Raw genomic sequence first — 23,281 nt, forward strand, 5'->3', positions numbered from 1 at the left:
TGGTGCTGAGTGCTGAGGGACCTTCCCTCTCCCAGCACGCCCCCTTCACCAGACCAGCTGTCAGGCAAGGGTGAGGAGGCTGTGGACTTCACAGCGTCCCCCTCCCTGTGCTTCAGTATTTTAGAGGCTGAGCTCTTGACTTCTCAACCCTCCTCCTGCTAATTTTGGAAAGGGTAAGGTTCCCAACCTTCGAACATCAAGACTCTTAAAACCGCTTACCTGCCCCTCCCTGTGCTCATGCCCAGAAAGTAGCTAGGTGGGCATCTTGGTAAATCTGGCCCTGAGCCAAACATCCACACAGGATGCAGGGCCTCTATTAGAATGTGTCTTTCTTTCGGGGAAGGACACTCATCGAGGGAGGCCCGCAGCTCAGTCTTTCCAGAACCTTTCTAGGCTCCTCCTGTTGCCCTGGGCACGAGCTGTTCCTCGTCACTGCTCTCTCGTTTCCGGTGGGGCACTGGCAGGCAGAGTCTGTACAGGAAGGAATGCTGATTACACCTCAGTTGAGCATGTTACTTCTGATACCTAGAGTGGCCTGAGGAGCCATGCAAAGCATCATGGGTAATTGCATGTAAATTGCCAGATGGACTGTAAGGCTAATTGTTTTAGCAACCAGAAAAAAGGAAAAAACACACAAGAATGGGGGCATTTTTATTTAGAAACATTCTCTCGGTGCATATGGTATAATTTCCGTAACGTTAGCTGTGGTATATGTCCATGTAGTTGGGTTTTCAGTAGGTTGCAAATGTTTTTCTTGGTTCTCAAATGCCCGGGAGAGTGTTCTACAAGATGAACAAGTAGCTTCCAGGGAGCTGGGCTCTAGATGTAGGAGGAACATATGGACATGAAGAGTGTTTCACAGATAATGCGCTGCTGTAGCATTTCCCTGTGGCGGGGTCCTACAGCTCCGTGTCAGGGTGGGAGGGGCTTCACCATCGTGCGGGTCTCATCATCTGTGCCTGACGCCCTTCCAGATAATCTTGGCCCTGATGCTGTCCAGTGACAGAGGATTCACCACCTTACAAAGTAGTTGCCGCTCGTTCTTTGCGTTGCTCAGGCTCAGCCAATATCTGTTGCCTTGTAGTTTCTGTCCCTTGGCCCCAGGTGTACCTTTTGGGCCACAGAGAACACACTTACGCCCCTTAGAAAATTGAAGACTTTCTGTCATGCCCTCCTAGGTCTGGTCTTGTCTAGGTCCAACATCCTCTTACTCTGGGCTGTTCCTCCTGTGATGGGATGACTGAGCTGGACCAGCATTGCACCTTGAACTTTATTCACACTCCCTTGCCTATGGGCAGAAAGCACCTTCGATTTGGAGGGGTCACAGCCAGGGCAGCAGGGGCTGCCGGGTGTTCCCTTAGCTGATCTGGCCGACGCCAGGCCCTGGGAGACAGGGCCCAAGAATCTGGCTCCCGCCTCTGCCAGCCAGCCCACAACACTGGCTCATATATCACAGCCAGTTCCGTTTTTCACCCCAAGTTTTGTCCACGGGAAATGGGCTTTCTTAGGAGAAGGGAGGAAATGCATTTGATTAACATGGTGGGACAGTTGGTAGCTCCACGCGTGCTGGTGCAGGTCTCCCTGTCTAGGGACTGAACCTGACCTCCCTTCACGGGGTGGCAGTTGAGTCAGTGATGGTGCTCCACATGCTGGAGTGTTAGGTGGATGTTAAAAAAATGTTTTTGAAGAATGTCTGATGTGGAGAAACCTCACCTTGGATTGTTGAGTGAAGAAATCAAGACACAAAAATCCATATGCATCATGATCTTAATTTTCAAAAAAGAAAACCTCTCTGCACAAGAGGTGCAAGGGGGTCATCCAAAATGTTTCCGGTGGTTATCTAAGGAGGACTGTAGGTGGCTTACTCTCTTTTTTGGAATGTAATAGGTTTTCTGCATTTCCTACAATGAATGAATGGATCTGAAGTCAGAAAAGCAAGTAATGCATGTGTCGGAAGGAACTTGATGGTCCAGCTGGGAAAACAGGCACATAAAGCGATAAAAACAATAGAGCAGGCCGGTGTTAAGTGCTGTGGTGAGGCGTGTAGGTGCTGCAGGAACGCGGGAGGAGAACCCACCTTCCCGACTGTGGACCACGTGCTGGGCACTGAGCTGGCCCACGGCCCCGGGCGTGTCGTTGGTCGAGTCTCGTACGGGGCTGTGAGGCCCAGAGGGCAGAGGCACTGCCAGTAAGTGGCAGGGCCAAGGCGCTAGCCCAGGTCTGTGCAACTTTGAACTTCTGGGTCACACTTGCTGTCCCAGGGTTTGCCGGGTCTGTGGTACTCAGAGAGCCCACGCACAGACGAGGGGCGAGTGTGGGTCCTGAGCAGTCTGCGGAGAGTAAGGAGGTCAGTATAGTGAGTATAGTGAGGGGACAGGGCCTTGGCCAGGCAGGAGAGGTGGGCTGGGCTCGACTGTGAGCGGCCTTGGTGGCCACATTATGGGGGGCCCTCTGGCTGCGGCCCTCATGAGGCAGAGAGCCCCTGGGGTCGGGCTGCACCTTAGATGACAGGGCACGGCGGAGAGCGGGCATGTGGTGGGGGCTATGCTGGGCGGACAGACAAACGGAACAGGGAAATGAGTCTGGCAGCCAGCTCGGGGTGGGTTAGAAACAGACTCAGCCACAAGCCCGGCGCCTCTTAGAGCCAGCGCCGTCATGGAGGCCTCTTGCTCCTCCTGTCAATTTATTTCTCCACAGGCTTCTGCCACATGCAGCTAGGCTCCTACTGTTTTCCTCTCTGTTTCTGAGACCAGGCCAGCTTGTGCCCATGTGTTGGGGAGGGATGACAGGTGAAGAGGAGCGAGCCCCGAGAGCTGAACGGCACAGGCTTGGGGAGGGGGTCATTCTTCTTTGGCCTCTGTGAAGTTTCCAGCCAGGTCCCCAGACCCCGGAGCTTCTCTCCCTGCTCTGTCCCCGGATTAGCTTCTCACTCGATTTGGAGGGGGCATTCCGTGCACAGGGAGGCCATGCCCTTGGCTTCCTACCCTGACTTCCTATGCTCCCTCCCTTTGCCTTCTTCCCTCTCAGGCTTCAAGGGGCCTCTTGGCCTGGGCCTGCTGCGGCACTGCTGCCTAGACGCCTCCCCCCGCCTCGACGTCTTCTCCAGCTGCCCTAGCCCCCTCTTCTCCCCACAGAGTGCTCTCACTGCTGGCTGCTCTGTCAGAATTTTCTGTGTCCCAGTGTGAAGCAGGGCCCGATAGGGAGATTTTCCTCAACTAGGGGCATTCGAGGGTCCATGGAGCTGGGAGCTGGGCTTTGAAAGGAATACTCTCAGACAGTGTGGATCCTGCCTCTTGGGCTGACTCATTTCTGTGGTCACTTAACTCCTCGGGGGATCTCAAGGGTGGATGCACCACCAGATGCTTCCTCGTCTCTGCTGGGCCCTTTTACCTTGAGACAAGCAGGCTCACTTTGGGCCTCTTTCCAGGCCATGCGATCTCTTGCTCTCCCTCTTCCTTTCTGTCTGCCAGACCATGTGGAGTTCTTCGGGGTTGGGGAGATAGCAGCTGGAGTCCCACTGTGGTTTCCCCCGGTACAGCTCTGGCCTTCTCCAGTCCCCTTGACAGTGAAAGGAACGGAGAACTATCTTCATGTCTGTGAAATTAACTAAGTACACTTTAAGATGGAATTGGACTATTCCGTGGTTTCTTTTTTCTTTTCTTTTTTTTTTTTAGATTTTATTTATTTATTTGACAGAGAGAGACACAGCGAGAGAGGGAACATAAGCAGGGGGAGTGGGAGAGGGAGAAGCAGGCTTCCCGCGGAGCAGGGAGCCCGATGAGGGGCTCGATCCCAGGACCCTGGGATCATGACCTGAGCCGAAGGCAGACGCTTAACAGCTGAGCCACCCAGGCGCCCCTGTTCCGTGGTTTCTGACCATGAGCAGGAACAGGGGTTTCTGTGCCGGCAGCTCAGATGTCTGAGTGTTCACGTATTCCAACCCCCACCAATGCACATGTGCAGAAAGTGAAGTCCATGGGGCAGGGCCCAGGGGCCCATGTGTCTCTATCAGATGCACAGACCTCCTCACACACCAAGTTGTCAGTTAAAATTCAGGTATTCACAGGCATCCCTGGAGCCCATCAGTGGATTCCTGGGGTCCATAGACTCCACACTGAGGACTCTCGGATTAAGTCATTTGCCCAAGGTTGCTCCTCAAGCAGATGGCTGAGTTGTGACTAGAAGCGGGTCTCCTGGGCCTCGAGTCAGGCTCCCATCTCTCACTCTAATCTCCAAATCTCCTTTCCCAGGAATGTGCTATGTCTGGGCCTTGTGCTCAGTGCGTCCCCTCAAAGAAGGGCCCTGGCATGTGAGCCAGTGAGTGAGCTGGTGCTACCTGGCATCATTTGCAGGTGCCTATCTGGGTCAGGCAGACATTCCATCTACGCACTGCATGTTGGGAGCTACTCTACAGAAGGCTGGAAAAAGAAGCTGGTGGGAATCAGACCCCAGTAAGCTCTTGGCACTGGCTGGGGGCCCCACCGAAGCCCTCTGGCTCTGCACCTCCCACCACCACAGGATACTCAGTGAAGGTCAGCCGCTTGCTGAGGCCACAGTTAAGTCAACTGGAGGGAGAAAGGCTCAAGGGAAAAGTTGAGGTTCTACTTACTTGCAAAGAGAACCAGACCTGGGAGTCAGGAGATGTGGGTTTTCCTCCAGGCCCCCCCTATAAGATTTTGTGCCCGCCTGTTTATCCCCTGTCCCATGGCATCTCATTTGACTGCTTGCTTTATGGGGGCATAAGTTCTGCAGGGGACACACTGTTCCCTGTTGTGACACATAACTGCCACTCAGACCAGCCGTGACCACAAGAATGTAAGGCGGTAAGGTGGCATGTTCTCCTCATGGAGGGCAGGCGGCGGCTGTTCTCTGCCGGACACACATTGCCTTTGTCCTCAGGTCCATGGCGTAAAGCTTGCTTTGGGTGGTCTTGGAACTGAACCCTTTGACTCCAGACTGCCTTGGGCCTAGCTAACTTCCACGGCTGATTTGGGGGGTGAATACAGCACCTTGACCTCAGATAAGGCCTCAGAAAGGCAGATGTTTGGGGATGATGGGTAGCAGATGGAGGGAAGGATGCTGGGCCTGGTATGGAGAGAATGGGGACACCAAGAACCTGATTGGGAGAGCAAGGATCACAAAGGGGTGTTGTTGCCACAAAACTGGGAGGCGAGTCCCGACGCTGGTGCCGTGGCATCCATCCTTGGGAGGAGCCCTTCTGAGATTGACGGGTAGAGAGGGCCTCCGGCTTCCAAAACAGAACTGGTGACATTGGTGCTTCTTCCTCCTCTTCTGTGGAACGGGTTGCATTGGTCACCATCAAGTTCTGTCTTTCCGGGTGAGGACAGGTCTGTGCTGCAGCAGGGTAGGGGATCGCTAGGAGAGCAGGGGGTGCGGGGCAGGGCTGAGCCGCTCCTGTGGCTCAGGGGCCCGAGCTGGGGGAAGGTGTCAGTTTGGGAAGTTCTGTGACCCAGCCCCAGGGCAGGCACGGGTGGGCTGGGCCAAACAGCAGCAAACAGAGAGACGCAAGAAGCATCCTTGAGCACCTGGTTCTTGCCAGCAGGTCAGTGCTCAGCTTCCTTATTTAACCTGTGAATCGGGGTCGGGGGGGGGTTGCTTATTCCTATTTACAAGGTTCTAAGTGCGTAAGAACCTTGAACAGCAAAATTGGAGTTTGAACTCAGTTCTTATTTGAACAGGTTCTTATTCCTTTATACGGCAGCTGCCTTGCGTGTAGCTGGCACACAGAAAGCCCTCAGCCCCCAGGTGAGTGAACACATGCAGGCTTCAGGGAGCATGGCTTCTGTTTTCCATCGTTATTAACATTTGGGGCCACGGCGGTGAGCCACAGAGCCCTGCCCCTCCTACTCACTCGGCCCCCTCTCCCAAAGGTCCTTCCTGCGCCCCCTCTCTCTGCTGGCCCACCTGCGAGGATCCACAGGTGGTTAGCACAACCCCAGCCTCAGAAGGCGCTTCTGGCTCAGACCAAGGACCTGTTCTGTGTGCAGCCACCTGCGCCCCAGGGGACTGGGCCCGGGACGGCCCAGCGCTGGGGCCGGGTACGTGCCAGGAACCGCAAAAACCCGCCTGCAGTGGGGGAAGCCACAGTGTCCACTGGCGGTTTAAGTCATGGGGTGCCTGTGGACCCCAGTGCTGGCAGTCACTGCAGCAGTCCTGAAAGACAGCTACACAGGAGAATGTGGGGAAGAAAACAAAAGAACAATATATATACTATGATCCCAATTTTGCTTTTTGAAAGTTTTTAAAATAAAAGCTTAGAAAAATACACCAAACTGATAGAACTGATTCCAATCCTACCTTTTAAGAAATATTCTCTTAGAAAAAATACCAGAAAAAAAAGAAAAAATACCAGAATGGTACCCCTTTTTTTCCTGTGAGGTGATGGATCTGTGGGTGGCTTTTACATTTTTCTTTATGCTGTATTTATTTTTAAAATGCACTACAATAAACTTGTATAACTTTTCTACTCAGGAAAAAATGTTTTCATGCGGGGAATATAGAGGCAGGGCCCCGTAAAAACTGTGGAAACCAACAACATTCCTGAAGAGACTGCACAGTAAATGTCCCGTGAACCAGCTGGGGCCTGGGGGTGCTGAGTCAGGGCCTCCACACACACAGATCTGGCAGGGGGGGGGGGGGCAGACTTGCCCCAGAGCCTCACTAGAGGTGGACGTGTGTGCGGGCCTCTCACTGACTGAGCCCATCATCTGTTACTGATACCTCCTCGGGAGCATCCCTCCCCACAGAGACGGGTTGGAGAGGAGAGGGTGAGGTGCCAGGCTTTCCCCAGAGGCGAAATCTGGCCAGGACCACAGCTCTGTCTCATGCTTTCTCCCCAAAAGAGGTTTGAGTCTTTGCTTTTTTATGACTGATGGCAGGAGAACTGACCAAGTGACTGAGGTGAGAGTGGCCGCAGTGAATATGGAAATGAGGCTGGAGGGGCGGGCCCAGCGGGAAGTCTGGAAGCCACTTCAGGGGTGGTGACAGACCTCCTCAGGAGGCAAGTCCAGTGCTGCTCTGCCAGGAGACACTCTTCCATCAGACGGTATCCGCCTTCGTTTGAGTGGGGGCCAGATCCCGGAGGGGCTGACATTCGGTCACTGATGGGCCCGGACGTGGAGTGCCCGGGTGCGTTGTCTGCCAGCCTGCTTTTCCCACATTCTCCTGTGTTGCTCGCACACCTTTGCCCGTGACATTTAGCTGTCTCTCAGGACTAGCTGCAATGACTGCCAGCACTGGGGTCTGCGGGCACCCCATGACTTAACCTGCCAGCGGACACTGTGGCTTCCCCCACTACAGGCGGGTTTTTGCAATTCCTAGGGCACGTACCCGGCCCCAGCGCTGGGCCATCCCGGGCCCTGGTCTGAGTCAGGAGCGCCTTTTGAGGCTGGGGTTGTGCTAACCACGCATGGATCCTCGCAGGTGGGCCAGCAGAGAGAGGGGGCGAGCAGCCCCGGGCAGTCTGGGGCGCAAGGGGCCCGCCCAGGGGGAGCAGGAAGGACTTTGGGAGAGGGGGCAGAGAATGAGTAGGAGGGGCAGGGCTCTGTGGCTCACCGTGGCCACAGCAGTCTGGGCTTCCCCCCAGGCCGCCTGTGGGCCTTGCCCTGCTCTGGATTGCTCCCACAAGGGCTGAGTTTGAGCCGGGTGGTAAGTTTGCGGTGTTTGCCCTTAAGGGGCTTGACACACTACCTGAACTTCTGGGTCCTGGATTCCCAGCAGCAGGAGGAGCAGGATCGGCCAGCCCCGGGAGAGGCCGAGTGGCCTCACAGTCTGCCATGGAATCGGGGCCCTAGCAAAGGAGTACCCAGAGCTGGTGCCAGGGCTCTGCCCAGCACCTCCACGCTGAGAGGCTTGTCTTCTTCGAGGAGGGGCTAAAACATCCCTTGGCCTTGCATCTCGGTGATGGTCCCAGACTAGAGCCCAGGCCTCCGACCTGGCGGGGCTTGCTGGGGGCCAACCCCTTTTCTTGTCCCGAGTGCTTCCCCGTGTACCGGAGGTGGGCAGAGCTCCATGCCACGCTTTCATGACGGGCAGGGGCTGGGGCTGCTGTAAATTGTTGATCCTCAGGTCTGGAGTCAGCTTCCCAACCCCTGCTCCGGTTTACCTGACCATAGCTTGGCTCGCACCTCCCCAAGCTCAGACCTTTTGCTGAAGGACTGCTGAGCCCCGTGTGCCTGGAAACAAGTCAGGACTATAGGGTGAAGTTCAAATGACTGTACCCTTTCTGCTTTGGTTCTTCTCTGGGCTGGGGAAGAGGCAGCTCTGTGAACTGAATATAGCAGGGACAGGGCTATCTCTGTGACCTCAGGCAGGTTAGTCCTTTGCTGAACCTCCGTTTCCTCATGACTGAACAGGACAGCTTCTCTCTGCCCTGAGCAGGACCAGCTAACTCCCCGGCACAGCCCCCGAGCCCAGACCCACCTCCCTGCTTCCACTGCCCAGAACTTCTCCCTGCTCCCAAAGTGGGTGGCTTCTGTCACGTGCTGTTCCCTTGGCTGGGGAACTCTTGACCCACTTCTCTGCCCTCTTCCCACCTCCATGTGAAACTCCCTGTGGACCCTGCCACCACCCGCCCCTGAGCCCCACACATCCCTGGGGCTCCCCTTCCCCACCCCGGCACGTCCCCACCTCTCCCCAGACCTCGTCCTTGTCCCTCACAGTGGACTCCAAAAGACCAGTCGTGAAGTCAGCAGCATTGGTTTTGGCTTTTTGGACTCTTCTTTTTATGTCCATGGGGTTCCCTCCAACCATAAGTTTCCCTGGTCCCTCAGCAGATTCCTATGGCACACGGACGACATGCTGGGCGTTGCTCGAGATGCAGGCGGCAAAGCTGTGAGTGAGACAGGCAGGCAAGAGTCTCTGGCCCATAACAGCCTTGGGACCCTCTGCAGGCAGCTCAGCCTGTTTTCCTTTTGGCTGAGAAGGGTCCACACCAATGTGCCACATTCCTAAATGTTCCCTTCTTAGGCCTTTTCTACTGTTTGTTGAATGAAGACATGCGCAGCAGTTAAAGAAATTTCCAGCAAAATATTGACAAGTGAGATACCTTTCAAGATGCAAAAGAGTCTTTCCTTCTACTAAAATCATGTGGTCAAGAAGACTCTGAAGATAATCAGAACCCTGGAGGGCCAGAGAAAGCTAGGGAGAAAGGGCTGTGGGGCCTGCACCAGCCCTTCCCTCCGCCTCTGCCAGGACTCTCCCCTGGACTCCCAGAGGCAGTTCCTGCTGTCCATGCTCCTTCCATTCCTGTGGCCCCTGGCTGCTGGGCCTTGGAAACCCCACTCGGCACTGACAAGCCACTGTTTGAGGTACCACCTTCTACGCCCGCTGGCAAAGCTCAGTGACAGATACTGGCAGGAAGGAGAAACCATTCAAATGGCAAGTAGAACTAATTACAGCTACCACAACAGTCACGGCTTCTTGTTCGTGTCTTCTCAAGGAAGGACACCCAGGAATGATGGTGTGTGATTGTGCCAGTCAGTCCACTGAGCAGGTTCACGCGATCCTGCACTGAGCTCTGGCAGGCCGACCTCTCCCTGAGTCAGCCTGCTCTAGGCCCCTAGATGCTGAGGGCCCTGGGCCCAGGGCTTGGGCTGTGTATGCAGAGGCCTGGACCACATCCTGACCCTGCTTCTCCCTCACTGTGAGGCCTTGGCAAGCCCTGCCCTCCCCCACCTCCAGGGGTCCACAAGGTGCTAAGAGTTGGGATTCTGTACCCGTAAAAAGAAGGAAACACTGCCCCTGCTCCAGAGGTGCAGAGCAGGTAGGTTGGAGGCAGGTTCTGTGGTAGGGATATTAGTTTCAGAGCCCAAGTGCACCCCAGCCCTGGGACAGATCCCCTGCTCTGGTTCTCAGGCTGCGGCTACCTTCACCTTCCACACTTTGCTTTGTCTACAGTAGACCCCACCTAAGCAAGTAGAAAGCCTGGAGCATGAGATAAAGGTCTAACTGTCCCTTTGTCACTCACAAACTCAGTGACCTGGAATAAGTCACTTCTGCTCTGTGAGCCTCAGTTTCTTTGTATAATCGGGCAGTTCCTATCTCAAAGGCTTATAGGCAGAGTTTTTTTCAAGGGATGAATGCACAGTCCCTGCACCATGCCGGGACGTGGTCAGGAGACATGTCACTGGCACCTTTGCATGTCACCTCCCCCACAAAGCACAGAGTGACTGGACAGCGGAGGGCTGAAGCAGAGCCTGGAACGGGGAGGCTCTGGTGCTCTGTCCCAGCTCTGTCCTCCTATCCTCCATTCCTCAGGAACTGAACCCACCCAAGCTGAGTGTCGACTACTTATGTGTTTCAGATTTCTTAGACTTAGAAACTTTTTTTTAAATCTAAGAAAAGTTCTGTTCACTGAAATGCTTAAGCCAATGAGCTGTTCTACTTTCTTAGCTCCCTAATTAGGAATTCAGCACAGGGCCTGGGACAGTAGTAGCCCTTGGTATAAACATCAGTGTGGTAGAAGGTAAAGTAGAAAGTCTCTCTTCCCCCATTGCCCTCCTTGTGAAGATGGTTCTAAAAGGCAGTGGTCCCTTTCTCCCTTTAGTAAAGAGGGTGTAGAAACTTCCAGAATATTTCTCACCTTTGAGGATTTGGAGCACCTTATAGTCTCCACACAAACTAATCCAAGAGGATGATGGGGCACATGCAGGAAATCAGGGGACCCTGCCTGCACCCAGCACACGCTCTGGCCACTGCCCACTTGGATTTTCCATCCCATCCTGTGTTTTTATTTTGTTTCCCTCTGCCTCTGTCTCCTCACAGCCGCATACGGGCCTCCTGACCGGGTAATGAAGGCCCTGTCTCCAGCTAGATCTGGGCTTCCTGCTTGTCAGCCCTCAGTTCAGCCTTAATGTTGCCTGAAAAGCTTGTGAAGGGTTGGGAGTAAATGTTGGGGCTACAGCAGGACTTCAGAAACTTGCTGAGGTGCACTGCTCAGTTCAATGCAGGTCCTCACTAGTGTCCTCGTCATTGGGCAGATAGTCTGTGCAGGTGGCCGTGCCTCTCTGCCTTTCCCATCAGCATACCCTAGATTTGGGCCCAGGCGGACTGCAGGAGCTCCAGGTAGTGACTCTGGGTTCGGGGTAACTTAGGAGCTGGCCTCAGACGTGGAGTGGTACCCTCGGCACGGGGGGCCTTCTGCAGCCTGAGCAGAGAGAGCTTCCAGCTTGGCTTCAGAGCTCTCTCTGCCTGGGCTCCCTGGAGCTTAAGGCTTGGAAGGTGCCCTCTGTGGGGCAAAGGTTTTGTCACCACACACAGGCTCCGGGGAGGCTATACACCTGCATTCACTGTAGTTCGGGTGCAGAGGTGAGGCCACCGGGTGATGGTCTGCATGAGCTGGCATGAGTTACTCACTTCTTCATCTGTAAAGTGGACGTAAGTAATCACACCTCAGTAGAATACAAAGTCCAGAAAGAGTCCCAGAAACAGGAATTTAGGACACATCAGGGGTCATCTCAGTGGTAGGGAAAAGATAGCTCATTCAAGAGATGGACAACTTGCCACCTAGAAAAAAATTAACTGGATCCTAACCCTTAAACCTTACATTAAAAAAAAAAAAAAATCCAGCTAGATTAAAGATTTAATTGTAAAAAATGAAACTAAAATTACAGCAAGAGAATATGCAAGAATTGTTTTTTTAAAAATCTTGGAGAGGGGAGGTCTTTCTAAGCCTGACAGAACTGAGGGAAGCTCTACAAGGTACAGACCAATGCATTTCTGGACAAACAAGGCCAACATGAAAGTCAAATGATGAACTGGAAAAACCAATTGTCTATTTATAGATAATATAAAAGGTGTTAATTTCCTTACTTTATAATTTTTCCATATCAAATATAGAAAAGATCAGCACCTCTGTAGATAAACACACAAAGGCTGTAAGGGGGTCATTCCTGGAAAAGGAGCTACGGATGCTCCCCACGCGTCCTAGAGCATATGGACAGGAGCTCTGGGCCAAATCCTGGCCCCATGCTTACATATGTGACCCCCGTAAGTTATTCATGCTCTCTGGGCCTCAGCTTCCTGAGCTGTGAAGTGGGGGTAACAATAGTCCCTTTTATTAAGCGGGTTAGCAAGTGTCAAGCATGTGGAACATAGAATGGGGTAGTAATTGCTATGTACATACTTGATTGATAAAACCCGAAAAGACGCAGGAGTGCCCCAGTGAGTGGGATGCTCTTATGATAAGAAATGTCTGGTGATAAGCCCTGTTGCTGACAGTACGAGGAACCTAGCACTCCTGTCACTGACGGGAGTGTAAATACGTGTTAGACTCCTGAATGCGCATACCCTTTGACCAAGCAGTCTCTCTTGATAACCATCCTAGAGATGAAGCACATATGAGGGTATTCGTGCGGTATTGTTTGTAAAGTTGAAATGGGAAATAGTCCACCTTCAGTGGGGAACTGATTGAATAATTTGTAATATGTCCCTAACCCGGATGATCATGCAGCTTTGACAAAAAGAGGTGGGTCTACCTATACTGATATGGAGCAGTCTCCCAGATACAGGCATACCTTGTTTTATTGCACTTCGCTTTATTGCACTTTGAAGATACCACATTTTTTGCAAATTGAAGGTCTGTGGTAACCCTGCGTTGATCAGGTCTGTCAGCGCTGTTTTCCCAGCACCATTTACTCATTTAACGTCTCTGTGTCATATTTTGGTGATTCTTGAAATATTCCAAATTTTTTCATTATTATATATTTTTTTAAGATTTTATTTATTTGAAAGAGTGAGCGAGCCTGATGCAGGCCTTGATCCCAGGACCCCAGGATTATGACTTGAGCTGAAGGCAGACAACCGAGTCACCCAGGTGCTCTTCATTATTATATTTTTGTGGTGATCAGTGATTATAACTCACTGAAAGCTCAGATGGTGGTTAGCATTTTTTAGCAGTGTTTTGTAATTAAGGTATGTATGTTTTTTTAGACATAATGCTATTGCACACTTAATAGACCGCAGTATTGTGTAAGCATAACTTTGATATGCCCTAAGAAAGCAAAAAATTCATTTGACTCATTTTATTGCAATATTCCCTTTATTGCTGTGGTCTGCAACCGAACTCAGAATATCTCCAAGGTATGCCTGTGTATTAAGTCATAAGAATAAGGTGTCGAACAACATGTACAAGAATTCTGTTTGTGGGGAAAGGAAGCCGGCTCCGGAGGGACATCTGGGAAAGCAATAAGTTGCCTCTGGGGGCACACTGTGGCTGAAAGCGGGGCAGAACCTGTGAGTTTTCATGGATCATAATCTGATAAAACCTCCCAGGCAACACTCCTGTGAGGAATAAAACATCCTCATAGAGGTTGGGGGGCAGGGAGCAGCCAGATCTGAGCGCCACCACCAGACACGTGGCCTCGGCATGGTTTTGACCTGTGTGCCTCGTTTTCCTCATCCCTGAAACGAGGATGGAGAAAGACAGCCCACCGGGGTCAGGAGCGTGAAATGGGGTGGTCCGAGTCAAAGCCTCGGGCCCTGTCAGTAGCGGGCAGGTGTGCAGGAGGCGCCAGCCCCCCTCCTCCCCATCACGGTCAGTGGCCCAGCTCTGGCGCTCCCCAGCTCCCGGGCTGCCCAGAAGCCTGTTTCTGACGTTTCTGCTTTGAGACTCCTTTCCTCCTTGGGGTGAGTCTGGTTCCTTGGCTGCTTACCTGACGTGCCTGCTTCGGCCTTCGAGTTAGGAAAGCAGGTCTGTGAGGAGGCTTGGGAGAGGCCCCCTGGGCTTCATCTCCGAGGTTGTGGAAGCTGCCTCCCAGAGAGGCGCACGCACTCAGAGCTGGGCTGGGGCTGGGGCCGGGGCTGGGCACGCTGCGCACCCTGGGCCCCGTCAGCTCTCGTCCGCAGCACTGCCCTCTGCACATTCCAGAGCCCCGGCACGGCCCAGCTCGCCCGGGGGCCGCTCAGGCGGGAGTGGGCTGTCTGGGCAGACTCGTCTGCGGCTCCCCTCAGCCTCCTGCCTGCACGAGACCTCTCGGTGGCTGGCCCGGCCTGCACGAGGAGCCCAGGATCTCTGTCCCCCTCTGCCTCTAAGTAAAGGAGAAGAATCTGGTGAGGGGCCACGAGAGGCTGCTACCAGCCACCAGTTTGGGAGGGTGCTCACGTCAATCTCTTCTGCTGTCAGGGGTCTAACGTGATGGAAGAGCAAGACCTGCGGGAGATCGGCATCAGTGACCCACAGCACCGGCGGAAGCTGCTGCAGGCGGCGCGGTCCCTGCCCAAGGTGACCACTGACGGCTCTGCAGCCTCGGCCAAAGCCACGGCCCTCTCCCGACCCCACCTGGACCCGGAATAGGGAAGGAGCTTGGCTCCAAACAGGGCATGTAGATCACTGCAACGTGTCTGCCCCACATCCTGGGGGACCCAGCAGGCAACACAGAGGCCTGTTTACTTTCTTGCCAAGTCCCGAGGCCCCAGAGAGTCAGCAGAGACTAGGGACAGTTGAGGACCCAGTCTAGGCTCCAGAGGGAGGCTCCAGGCCTCTGCCTAGCACAGGACCTGGTACCCACAGGCTTGACCTGTCACCTGGAGCCTCTTTGGGGTCTTCCCTGACTCACTGGAGACCAGGCCAGCCTGCACCGACTTCCCCAGGAAGGCAGAGGGTTGTGGGCAGAGGAGGCATTTTTTCCCTGGGGAGCCAGGGGCTGGTAGCCCCAGCCTCTCCCCTTGACTCTGCTGGTGCTAATAAGTCCAGTGTACACTTGTTTGTTCCGCTCACCCCGAGCTGGGGGAGCACGACCAAGTCCCAACAGTGAGGCCAATGCCCACTTCACAGGAACACACCATGTTGTCCCACCAAGTCCATGACCTTGTCAGAGCTCAGTGGGAGCCCCTCTGTAATTGCTTCCTCCCCTCTAGCCGTACCCACTAGGGCTGTCTTCCCCGGGCCTGGAGTGCTCTCCACCTCACAGATGGGGGTGCCGAGACCAGAGCAGCGGTAGAAAGGGCTGGGTGAAGGGAGGGGACCCTGGTCTCCTGGGCTTTAGTCCCAGGAGTGCTAAGATGTCAGTCCTGCCCCTTCTCGCCCCACAGGTGAAAGCTCTGGGCTATGACGGCAACAGCCCCCCATCAGTGCCCTCCTGGCTGGACTCCCTGGGGCTGCAGGACTACGTGCATTCCTTCCTGTCCAGTGGCTACAGCTCTATTGACACTGTGAAGAACCTCTGGGAACTGGAGCTTGTCAACGTGAGTGCGGCCTGTGCTCAGGCCTGGCCTGGCCCCCAAGGGTGCGGTCCAGGGGTGGGAGGGGAGCTGTGGGTGCCAGCATGGCCTGACCGCCCCCCCGCCCCCGCTCCCGTCCAGGTCCTGAAGGTCCATCTCCTCGGCCATCGCAAGCGCATCATTGCCTCCCTCGCAGACAGGCCCTACGAGGAGCCGCCTCAGAAGCCCCCACGGTTTTCCCAGCTGAGAGTGAGTTGGGGAGGGATGGAAACGGATAGGTGTGCCCTTCATATTGCTAGGAATCAAAGAGAATTCTTGAGGCATTCTTTGGAAACAGCATGACCTCCGTAGTAGAGGCGGGAACTTTCCGTCCCCTCTTGTCGGGGCCATTCTGCCCCCGGGCCCAGTGTGTGAGAGGAGCATAGAGCAGGAGTTGTTTGGGCTGGTCATTTATTGATTGTGTGCCTCCTGTCTACATCCGAGAAGCCTGACGGCGTCTATAATAAAGGGTCCAGTTTAAATATAAGTAGAAAGTAAAATGTCAGAAAAAGGAAAACAAATATCCGAATCCCAGCCGCTGTGGCAGAGCCGGGGGGCAGCGGGGCACAGTCTGATGTGAACCTGAGACAAAGCTGGGGATCCATGGCAGGACCTGCACCCTCCCCAAGTCTTCTGAAGTAAAAGCCCTGCAGCGGGGTGGGTTCAAGAAGCTTTGACTTGAAAACCTCACAGATGCTTTGTTGCTCAGGCTGGGTAATTCCTGACTGCAGGTTAGACTCGGGCCGAGCTGAGGTCTGGGACCAGCTCCGTTCCAAGCCTGCAAGCCTGAGCCCCTAACAAGCGCTGGGCTCGGAGCAGGGCCCCCCGCACTCCACCCGTTTCCGGCAGCCTCACCCAGAGGGCGTCATTCTATGCTGCCTTCACCCAGCAGCCTGGTCTGAGGGGCAAACGCACCACTGACTCTCAGTTACAGAAACCGCGGAGACGGGGCCTCAGGGTGCCGACTGGCAGCGCTGTATATTTTCTCAAGCAAGGGCTCTGGGTTTGGTCTTGTGCCCCAGGGAGCTGCGGTGAATTGTAACAGATGATTTGGTCTTTGATGAGTATGAAAGCAGCTTCCCAGCCCTGTAACCGTCCTTTTCCCCCCGCGGCTCCAGGCCGAGGAGCGTGTTAGTGACGTGGGGGTGCCCGGGGTGCCCGTGGTGACGGTGTGCCTACAGGACTGGGTCGCCGGGGCTTCCTGGCTCCGGGAAGAGTTCGGTTGCTTTGATGGTACCTGGGCTGGGCTCCCGGGCCAGCGTGCCATCCATTCGCTGCCTGCTTGGTGTTGGCCCTTAGCTTCATGTCCATTCTCACTGATCCACCTGCCCTAACGCGCCCCAGGACTGGCTGACAGCCACAATCCAGGGACTGGCCTCCTAGGTTCCAAGTGTTACTGGATTTCCCCCCACTACAGTGCCAAGACTTGCTCTCCCAGACATCGTCCCCGCTGAGCCAGAACGACTCCTGCACCAGCCGCTCCGCTGACCTGCTGCTGCCTCCCGGGGACACGGGCAGGAGGCGGCACGACAGTCTTCATGACCCTGTGGCACCTTCTCGAGCGGAGCGCTTCAGAATCCAGGTGGGGCCGGAGGGGAGCTGTGAATGGGGGTCCCCAGAGCCCTTCACTGTCCCTGTGTCCCCTGAGGTGGAAGCTGGGGTGGGGGCAGGGGGTAGGAGGCCACGAAAATCCAGGCGCCTGGATCAGCAGCAGGAGGAAGATACTGCCTCCTCCCCTCCCGGACCGGTGGAGGGGGCTCCCCTGCATCTTATGTGGCTCAGAAGTGCAGATCCACTGGCTCCTCTTTGACTGCAGCCTCTCCTTCCAGCCCCTCAGGCCACCAACCCGGTTTCTGCCCCATCTCAGCCACTTCTTGGTCCCTCGTTTGCTTGCCCTGCCTGTTCCCCAGAGCGGCTTTCTGCCCTCCTTAACTCCACACCCAGCAGCCCAGGTCGGGTGCGGCTGGGAGACACATCCAGCCATGCCATCTACCCTCCCAGAACCGCCAGCCTCTGCTGGGCCCTGGGCTGCCCTGAAGCCCTTGCCCTAGGCTCGCCCCGGCCCGCAGTCCTCGCTCGCCTTCTCAGGGCCTTGTGTTCCGGGCTCCTGATGTATTCACCTGCCCTGCCTCCTGCCTCGCACCCGGATTCCAGGCTTTGTGTCTTGTCCCCCAAATTGGCCTGCTGGACACAAGACTGGCACATGTCCCTCACCCCCCCCCACCCCCGACCCCCACCCCCGGCCAAGGAGAACTTCAGTTTCACTGCTTTTTTTCTCTTGACTCACACTCCTCATTTCCAGCACCTGGGGATGTCCTTCACGTTTCCACAGGCATGGCCATGAATCTGACGAGATTTCAAAGCATGTTGTCCAGCCGTTTTAGTTGCTGCGTATCAGAAGGCTTCCGCACAGTGCTGGGAACGGAAGTCATAAATATTTCCTGACTCTTTTCTCGCCTCCCCATTCTTTGGACCAGTGCCCTAGTGAAGGCCCCCATCACCTGGCACCTGGATTTCAGTGGCCTCCTGCTCCCTTCCCCCAGCTCAGCTGCCGCCTCAGGGAACACTATAAAAGGTCTCCCTAGCACTGATACCTGCCCACCCCAGAATCAGATCCAGGGGCCCTGACGGGGATATGAGACTTGCAGGGATCTGACTCCCGCTCCCCACCCTTCATGCTTTGAGCTTGTTTTCCCCTCTCTGGTTTTATTCATTTCCTGTCTCCACCTCAGAGCCTTCCCAACCACGCCTGCCCTCAGGTGGCCCAGGCCCGTGCCTCTCCACCTTTCCTCTGGCGTGGATAGGCCTCACCTCCGCCCCAGTGCACCTGCTTGGCTTTTTGTCTCCTGCCCTCCCCCCTGCCCTTGAACCCCTGGGGCTGGCTTCTTTGCCCTTGGGTGTGCTGGAGCCCACGAGTTCCTCTGGAGTGGGCAAGCAGACCTGTGACTCCACGTGTTCTACAGGAAGAGCAGCGCGAAGCCAAACTGACCCTTCGGCCCCCCAGCCTGGCTGCTCCCTACGCCCCAGTGCAGAGTTGGCAACACCAGCCAGAGAAACTCATCTTCGAGTCCTGCGGTTATGAAGCCAACGTGAGTTGCCCCTGCGCTCCCAGCCTGGCCGGCCTCCCTGCCACCCGCCCCTCCCGGCCGGGTCCAGGCCTCCGGTGCTGTTCTCCACTCCCGAGAGGGAAGGGGGGCCTCCCAGCCAGGATCGGGGAAGGGGGTGAGGAGAGGAAACCATCTGATTATGGTCCCAAATCGGTTGGGTCGCCCTGCATGATAGCACAGGACGTCCTAAGCCCGCTTACTGCCTACTCCCTCAGTATCTGGGCTCCATGTTGATCAAAGATCTTCGAGGGACAGAATCCACACAGGACGCCTGTGCCAAGATGCGGGTAGGTTGTCTGCAGGGGGGCGGCTGGCGGGGATGGGAGGCATCACCAGGGGCACCCGCTGCAGCCCCCGGGCCCTCCCACACCGTGTAAGGTCAGGCGGAGGCTGGGGCCTGTGGGATCCCAGGGGGCTTGGCCTTGAGAAGGGGCATTCACAGTCCCACTTCTTGTTTCCCCTAGAAATCCACCGAGCACATGAAGAAGATCCCCACTATCATCCTGTCCATCACATACAAAGGTGTCAAGTTCATCGATGCCTCCAACAAGGTGTGCTTCTCACAACTCTGTTAGCGGGAGTGGACCCCTCTCCCCGCCGCTCACTCCCCAGCCCCGCCGAGCTGCCTACAGTGTCCGCAGCCCTCTTTATTCCTCTGTATTCCTACCCGCTCGGCCAGGCGCTTGCCTCTCAGCTGCCACACGTCCTGATCCCGGGGCCCTGCCCTAGTGACAGGCGCCCCTGGTCTCCCTCAGCATGGGTTCCTTCAGCCCTCTTACCTGCTCCCGGGCCCTTAGTGGTGTGATTCTCTTCATGAGCAAAGGACTCCCCCCACACCCCGCACTTGGTAATGCCCTCCCCTGGAGGGCAGGGGCTGGAGAGCTCGTGGTCAGATGTGAACATCTGACGCCCTCCATTGCTGTGGTCGAGGGTGGAGACCCCTAAACCTACCTTGGCAAGGTTAGACAGTGCCCCCACGCCCACCAAACAAATCGGAGAAGTAGCGGCCGTGGGCTCACGGCCTGGGCTGGGACAAAGATGGCGGTGGCGGGGATGGTGTAGACGGGCTGAGGTGGCCTTGGGGCCGAGAATTCCAGACCCTGCTTTCCCCGGCAGAACGTCATTGCGGAGCACGAGATCCGGAACATTTCCTGTGCGGCCCAGGACCCGGAGGACCTCTGTACCTTTGCCTACATCACCAAGGACCTGCAGACCAGCCACCACTACTGCCATGTGTTCAGCACGGTGGATGTGGTGGGTGGGGTCCTGAGCTGGGTGCCGCAGGAGGGTGGCCTCGGTGCTGTGCTGTCCCGGCACGTGGGTGGCACCTGGCTCATGTCTGGTTCAGGCTGAGGCCCCAGCAGCCATCTGGGCCAGTCCCCCTTTTTTTTTATTGGTTTGTTTATTTGAGAGAGAGAACACAAGCAGGGGGAGTGGGAGAGGGAGAAGCTGACTCCCTGCTGAGCAGGGAGCCCCATGCGAGGCTCCATCCCAGGATCCTGGGATCATGACCTGAGCCAAAGGCGGACGCTTAACCGGTTGACTGAGCCACCAGGCGCCCCCGGGCCAGTCCCCTGTAGACAGTGATGAGACTGAAGCACAGAGAACGGGCGGCTCGTCTGCCGTTCTAGCCAGGGCTTCCCTCCCCCAGGCTGCTTGTCAACCCACCACCCCGTTCCCCACCCTCCAGGGGCCGTCTCCCTGAAATGCCCTCTGCCTTGCTCTGGGGGGCAGCAGTGCCCTCCTGACGGGAGGCTGCCTTCTCCCACGTTCAGGCTCCGGCTGGGCCCACAGGGACAGCGGTGCAGCAGGGACTCCCCCTGCCCTGAGACAAGGCCCCGGGCCCTCTCCTCACCCCCAGGCTTCTGTCCAGATCCCTGCCGTCCTGGGACAGAGTAGCTACTTCCCCAATCTCTGGGGCTTCTGGAACACAGACAGCCAGGCATTCTCAGCCCCAGGAAATCGGTGCTTGCTCTGGGCCTGGCGTCAGACTCCTGGCTCTGCCACTTGCTAGCTGTGTGGTCTTAGAAAGTCACTCGCCCCGGCTCCTCCCCGGCTGAAAAGAGACTGTAACAGGAGCAGCTGTGTGGGGTTTGTTTTGAAGGTTAAATGGGGTCATCTACCCCATACTCGTAGTTCCTGGCACTTTGACCTAGAGCTCCCATTTTCCACAGTCACTTCTGCTGTAATACAACATACATGCTCCCAAAGATCAACATGCTACATAAAATGACGCAGTAAAAATTTTGTAGGGTTTCTGGGGAGATAGGGCTCGGGGCACCACACTCAAAAACTTGGTCAGTGACACATTAGAAAAGATAGGAACCTAACAAACACACTGGCGCCGCTCTGTTCCCATGAAATGGTTAAGAAATCCAGAGCTGCGGCGGTCAGCCTAGCCCTCTCCCTTGAGAGAGACCTGGAGTGGACTTTTAGAAGGTGCGGGAAGGGGAACACAGAGGGCTGGGAGAGGAACAGTACCACGGGGGGGTGTGGGGGCCAGGCCGTCGGCCCCTGGGGAGCCGAGCTACCAGGTCCCCTGGTGTTTCTGTCCACGACATTGTGCCGGGGAAACAAAATTTTGTGTGACGCTCAAGATTGTTCCTAACGTCTCAGTCACCTTGGGACAAAGCAGTGTTTTGAAAACAAGTGTTTTGGCAGAACTGGCCGAACTTCTCTCGTCAGCTGTCCCGGTGCCCCACCCCCACCTGTGCTCAGGGCCGTGAAGCCTGGGCGGGGGGGTGGGGTCTCGAGCCAAGGGGTGAGGTGGCTCCTCGGTCTCAGTGCTGAAGTCGTGCTCTGTCTCCTCCCAGAATCTGACCTACGAGATCATCCTGACGCTGGGGCAGGCGTTCGAGGTGGCCTATCAGCTGGCCCTGCAGGCCCAAAAGTCCCGGCCCCTGGGGGCCTCCGCCGCCGAGATGATCGAAACGAAATCTTCCAAACCGGTGCCTAAGCCTCGGGTCGGCACGAGGAAGTCAGCAGTACGTGAACCTGCCGGGCCTCGAGGGCGTGGGGTGGAGCGGGTGGCCGGAGGGGCTTCTCAGCCACAGGCAGCCGGCCCCTCCGAACGGGCCGCCAGCTCCTCTCCTGTGCCCGCCCCGGCCGCAGGCTGCGGCCCCCTCCCTCGCCAGGCGCCCCCGGGGCCGGCCCACAGCGAGCCCCCAGTAACACCACCCCGTGTCTGTGTCTGCTTTGCTCTGCGCCCCAGGTGCTGCCGCCCCCCGATAGTCGCTGTTGTCACTGTCACACCTGCACCACCCATCGTCCTTCTTACCTACCGCTGCCGTCTGTTAGTCCTGGAGTCAAGGTCTTTACACCTCCTGCTGTCTGTGTGTCAGTCTCCCTGAAGTGACCGTGAGCTTTCTGAGACGCTAGTGGCCTCCCCCCACGCCCCCACCCGCATGACATTCTTTCCCGAGCCGCCCTCCTGCCATCCCTGTCTGTGCTTTAGCTCTCTGTTTCTCTGTGTGTCCTCTCTGCCGAGGCCCGGGGTGTGCTCTCAGGTCCCGCCCAAGGGACCCGAGGCTTGGGGTTTCCCAGCCTCGCACCCCCTTCCTGCCACCATGAACAGGTTTGGGGCTCAGAGCACGATGCTCGGGTCGGGCAAGGCTCCTTTACCTGAGCAGCTCTGAGAAACCCCTGGGAGAAGTCGCCCCTGAAGAGGCCTGGAGGTGGCCCTCCCACGATGCTCTGGGGAGGGCGCCACTCCTGCCACCCCAGCCCTAGGGGGCTTGCTCTCTGAGAACAAGGGCCGCCGCTCATGTCCCTCGTGCTGGCACGATGCCAGCACGGCCCCAGGCAGGAAGAAGGGACAGCTGGGCCCTGCTGCCCCCCAGCCGGGTGCGGCGCTCCCTCTCTGACCCCTCACCCTTCTTCCTTGGCAGCTGGACCCGCCCGATACGGACCCGGATGCCCAGTCCCACGCCAGCGTCTCCTGGGTGGTGGACCCTAAACCAGACTCTAAGCGGAGCCTCAGCACCAAGTATGAGACCACTATCTTCTAACCGCTCACTCCCTGTCTCCACTAGTCTCACTGTGCCTTGCCATCCGACCTCTGCTCTTCTCAGCTCTCCTTCCGGCTGCTGACGCCAAGGCCCCGCCCCGGGGGGGCCCTGCTCCCCCCGCCCCCCCCCGGCAGCAGCTCTAGACACCACACGCACAGCTTGTACCCAACACCGCCGGACACTGTGAAGTCCCCGCCTTGGGCGAGGACAGCTTGGCGGGGGAGGGGGGTGAGTTGCCTTTGAGGTGGGCACCAGGAAGCCTCAGCGGGCAGGCACTGTGAATCCTGGGGGCGGGGGGCCCAGTCTGCGAGCAGTCCACCAGTGAGCGCCCCTCTGACTAGGCCGGGCTCTCTGCTCTCCTCCCGCCTTCTATGCCAAGCCGCAGCTGGGTGCCGCCGCCTAGAGCGAACCGTCTTTTTGCACCTTTCCTGACACAACCAACCACTGTGACCACGTGGTGCCAGAATCCCCTCGCAGTCCGCTCACGGCCGGCCTGCGGCCCCGTCCCTCCCTCCTGCGAGAGCCCGAGCTCCGCGCCGTGGCTCGCCTGGGGCCAGACTGCATTCCGGGAGGGCCCAGGGGCCCCGGGCACAGGCCTGACTCGGCAGCGTGGAGCCCTGTGGAGCCCCGAGCGTCTGAACCCCCGTGGGCTGGCTTCCCTCGGCAGGCCTCTTGGTCCCCAGAGTCGCGCTCCCGAGGAATGGGATGGCCTGTGTGTGTGTGTGTGTGTGTGTGGGTGGGGTCGGCCCCTCCTGCCTTCGCCGGGGAGTCGCACGGCTGGCTCTGGAGTCTAGCTCACGGAGGAGGAAGGCCTTTCTGGGGGACCCAGCGAGAGGGAGGCCTGTGCGCTGCACACACGCTGCGCCTTCTTCCCTCACAGAACCCAGCCGCTCGAGGACAGGGACCCGGACCAAGCAACTCCCCTGGTCCTCCCGGGACTTCCTGTCA

At 56.7% G+C, this 23,281-nt stretch overlaps 1 protein-coding gene across 8 annotated transcripts in view; it reads left to right on the plus strand.

The window, feature by feature from the left end:
* Positions 1 to 23,281, plus strand: part of ANKS1A (ankyrin repeat and sterile alpha motif domain containing 1A) — a 177,834-nt gene that overhangs the window by 151,374 nt on the left and 3,179 nt on the right. For 3 of the 8 annotated variants that reach the window (XM_031032040.2, XM_006737064.3, XM_031032042.2), the window contains 10 exons: positions 14,144 to 14,242; positions 15,052 to 15,204; positions 15,322 to 15,429; positions 16,637 to 16,801; positions 18,183 to 18,308; positions 18,542 to 18,613; positions 18,791 to 18,877; positions 19,443 to 19,580; positions 21,140 to 21,310; positions 22,214 to 22,770. In XM_031032040.2, the coding sequence (XP_030887900.1) occupies positions 14,144 to 14,242; positions 15,052 to 15,204; positions 15,322 to 15,429; positions 16,637 to 16,801; positions 18,183 to 18,308; positions 18,542 to 18,613; positions 18,791 to 18,877; positions 19,443 to 19,580; positions 21,140 to 21,310; positions 22,214 to 22,333 (1,239 nt within the window). In that variant the 3' untranslated portion in view covers positions 22,334 to 22,770. Of the gene's footprint in view, positions 1 to 14,143; positions 14,243 to 15,051; positions 15,205 to 15,321; positions 15,430 to 16,636; positions 16,802 to 18,182; positions 18,309 to 18,541; positions 18,614 to 18,790; positions 18,878 to 19,442; positions 19,581 to 21,139; positions 21,311 to 21,537; positions 21,637 to 22,213; positions 22,771 to 23,281 lie in introns of those variants that run through there. The other 5 variants (XM_031032037.2, XM_031032039.2, XM_031032038.2 and 2 more) reach the window with 3 other exon arrangements.

Source organism: Leptonychotes weddellii, chromosome 8, assembly GCF_054177405.1.
Source record: "Leptonychotes weddellii isolate Sample4059 chromosome 8, ASM5417740v2, whole genome shotgun sequence".
Classification (NCBI taxonomy): Eukaryota; Metazoa; Chordata; class Mammalia; order Carnivora; family Phocidae; genus Leptonychotes; species Leptonychotes weddellii.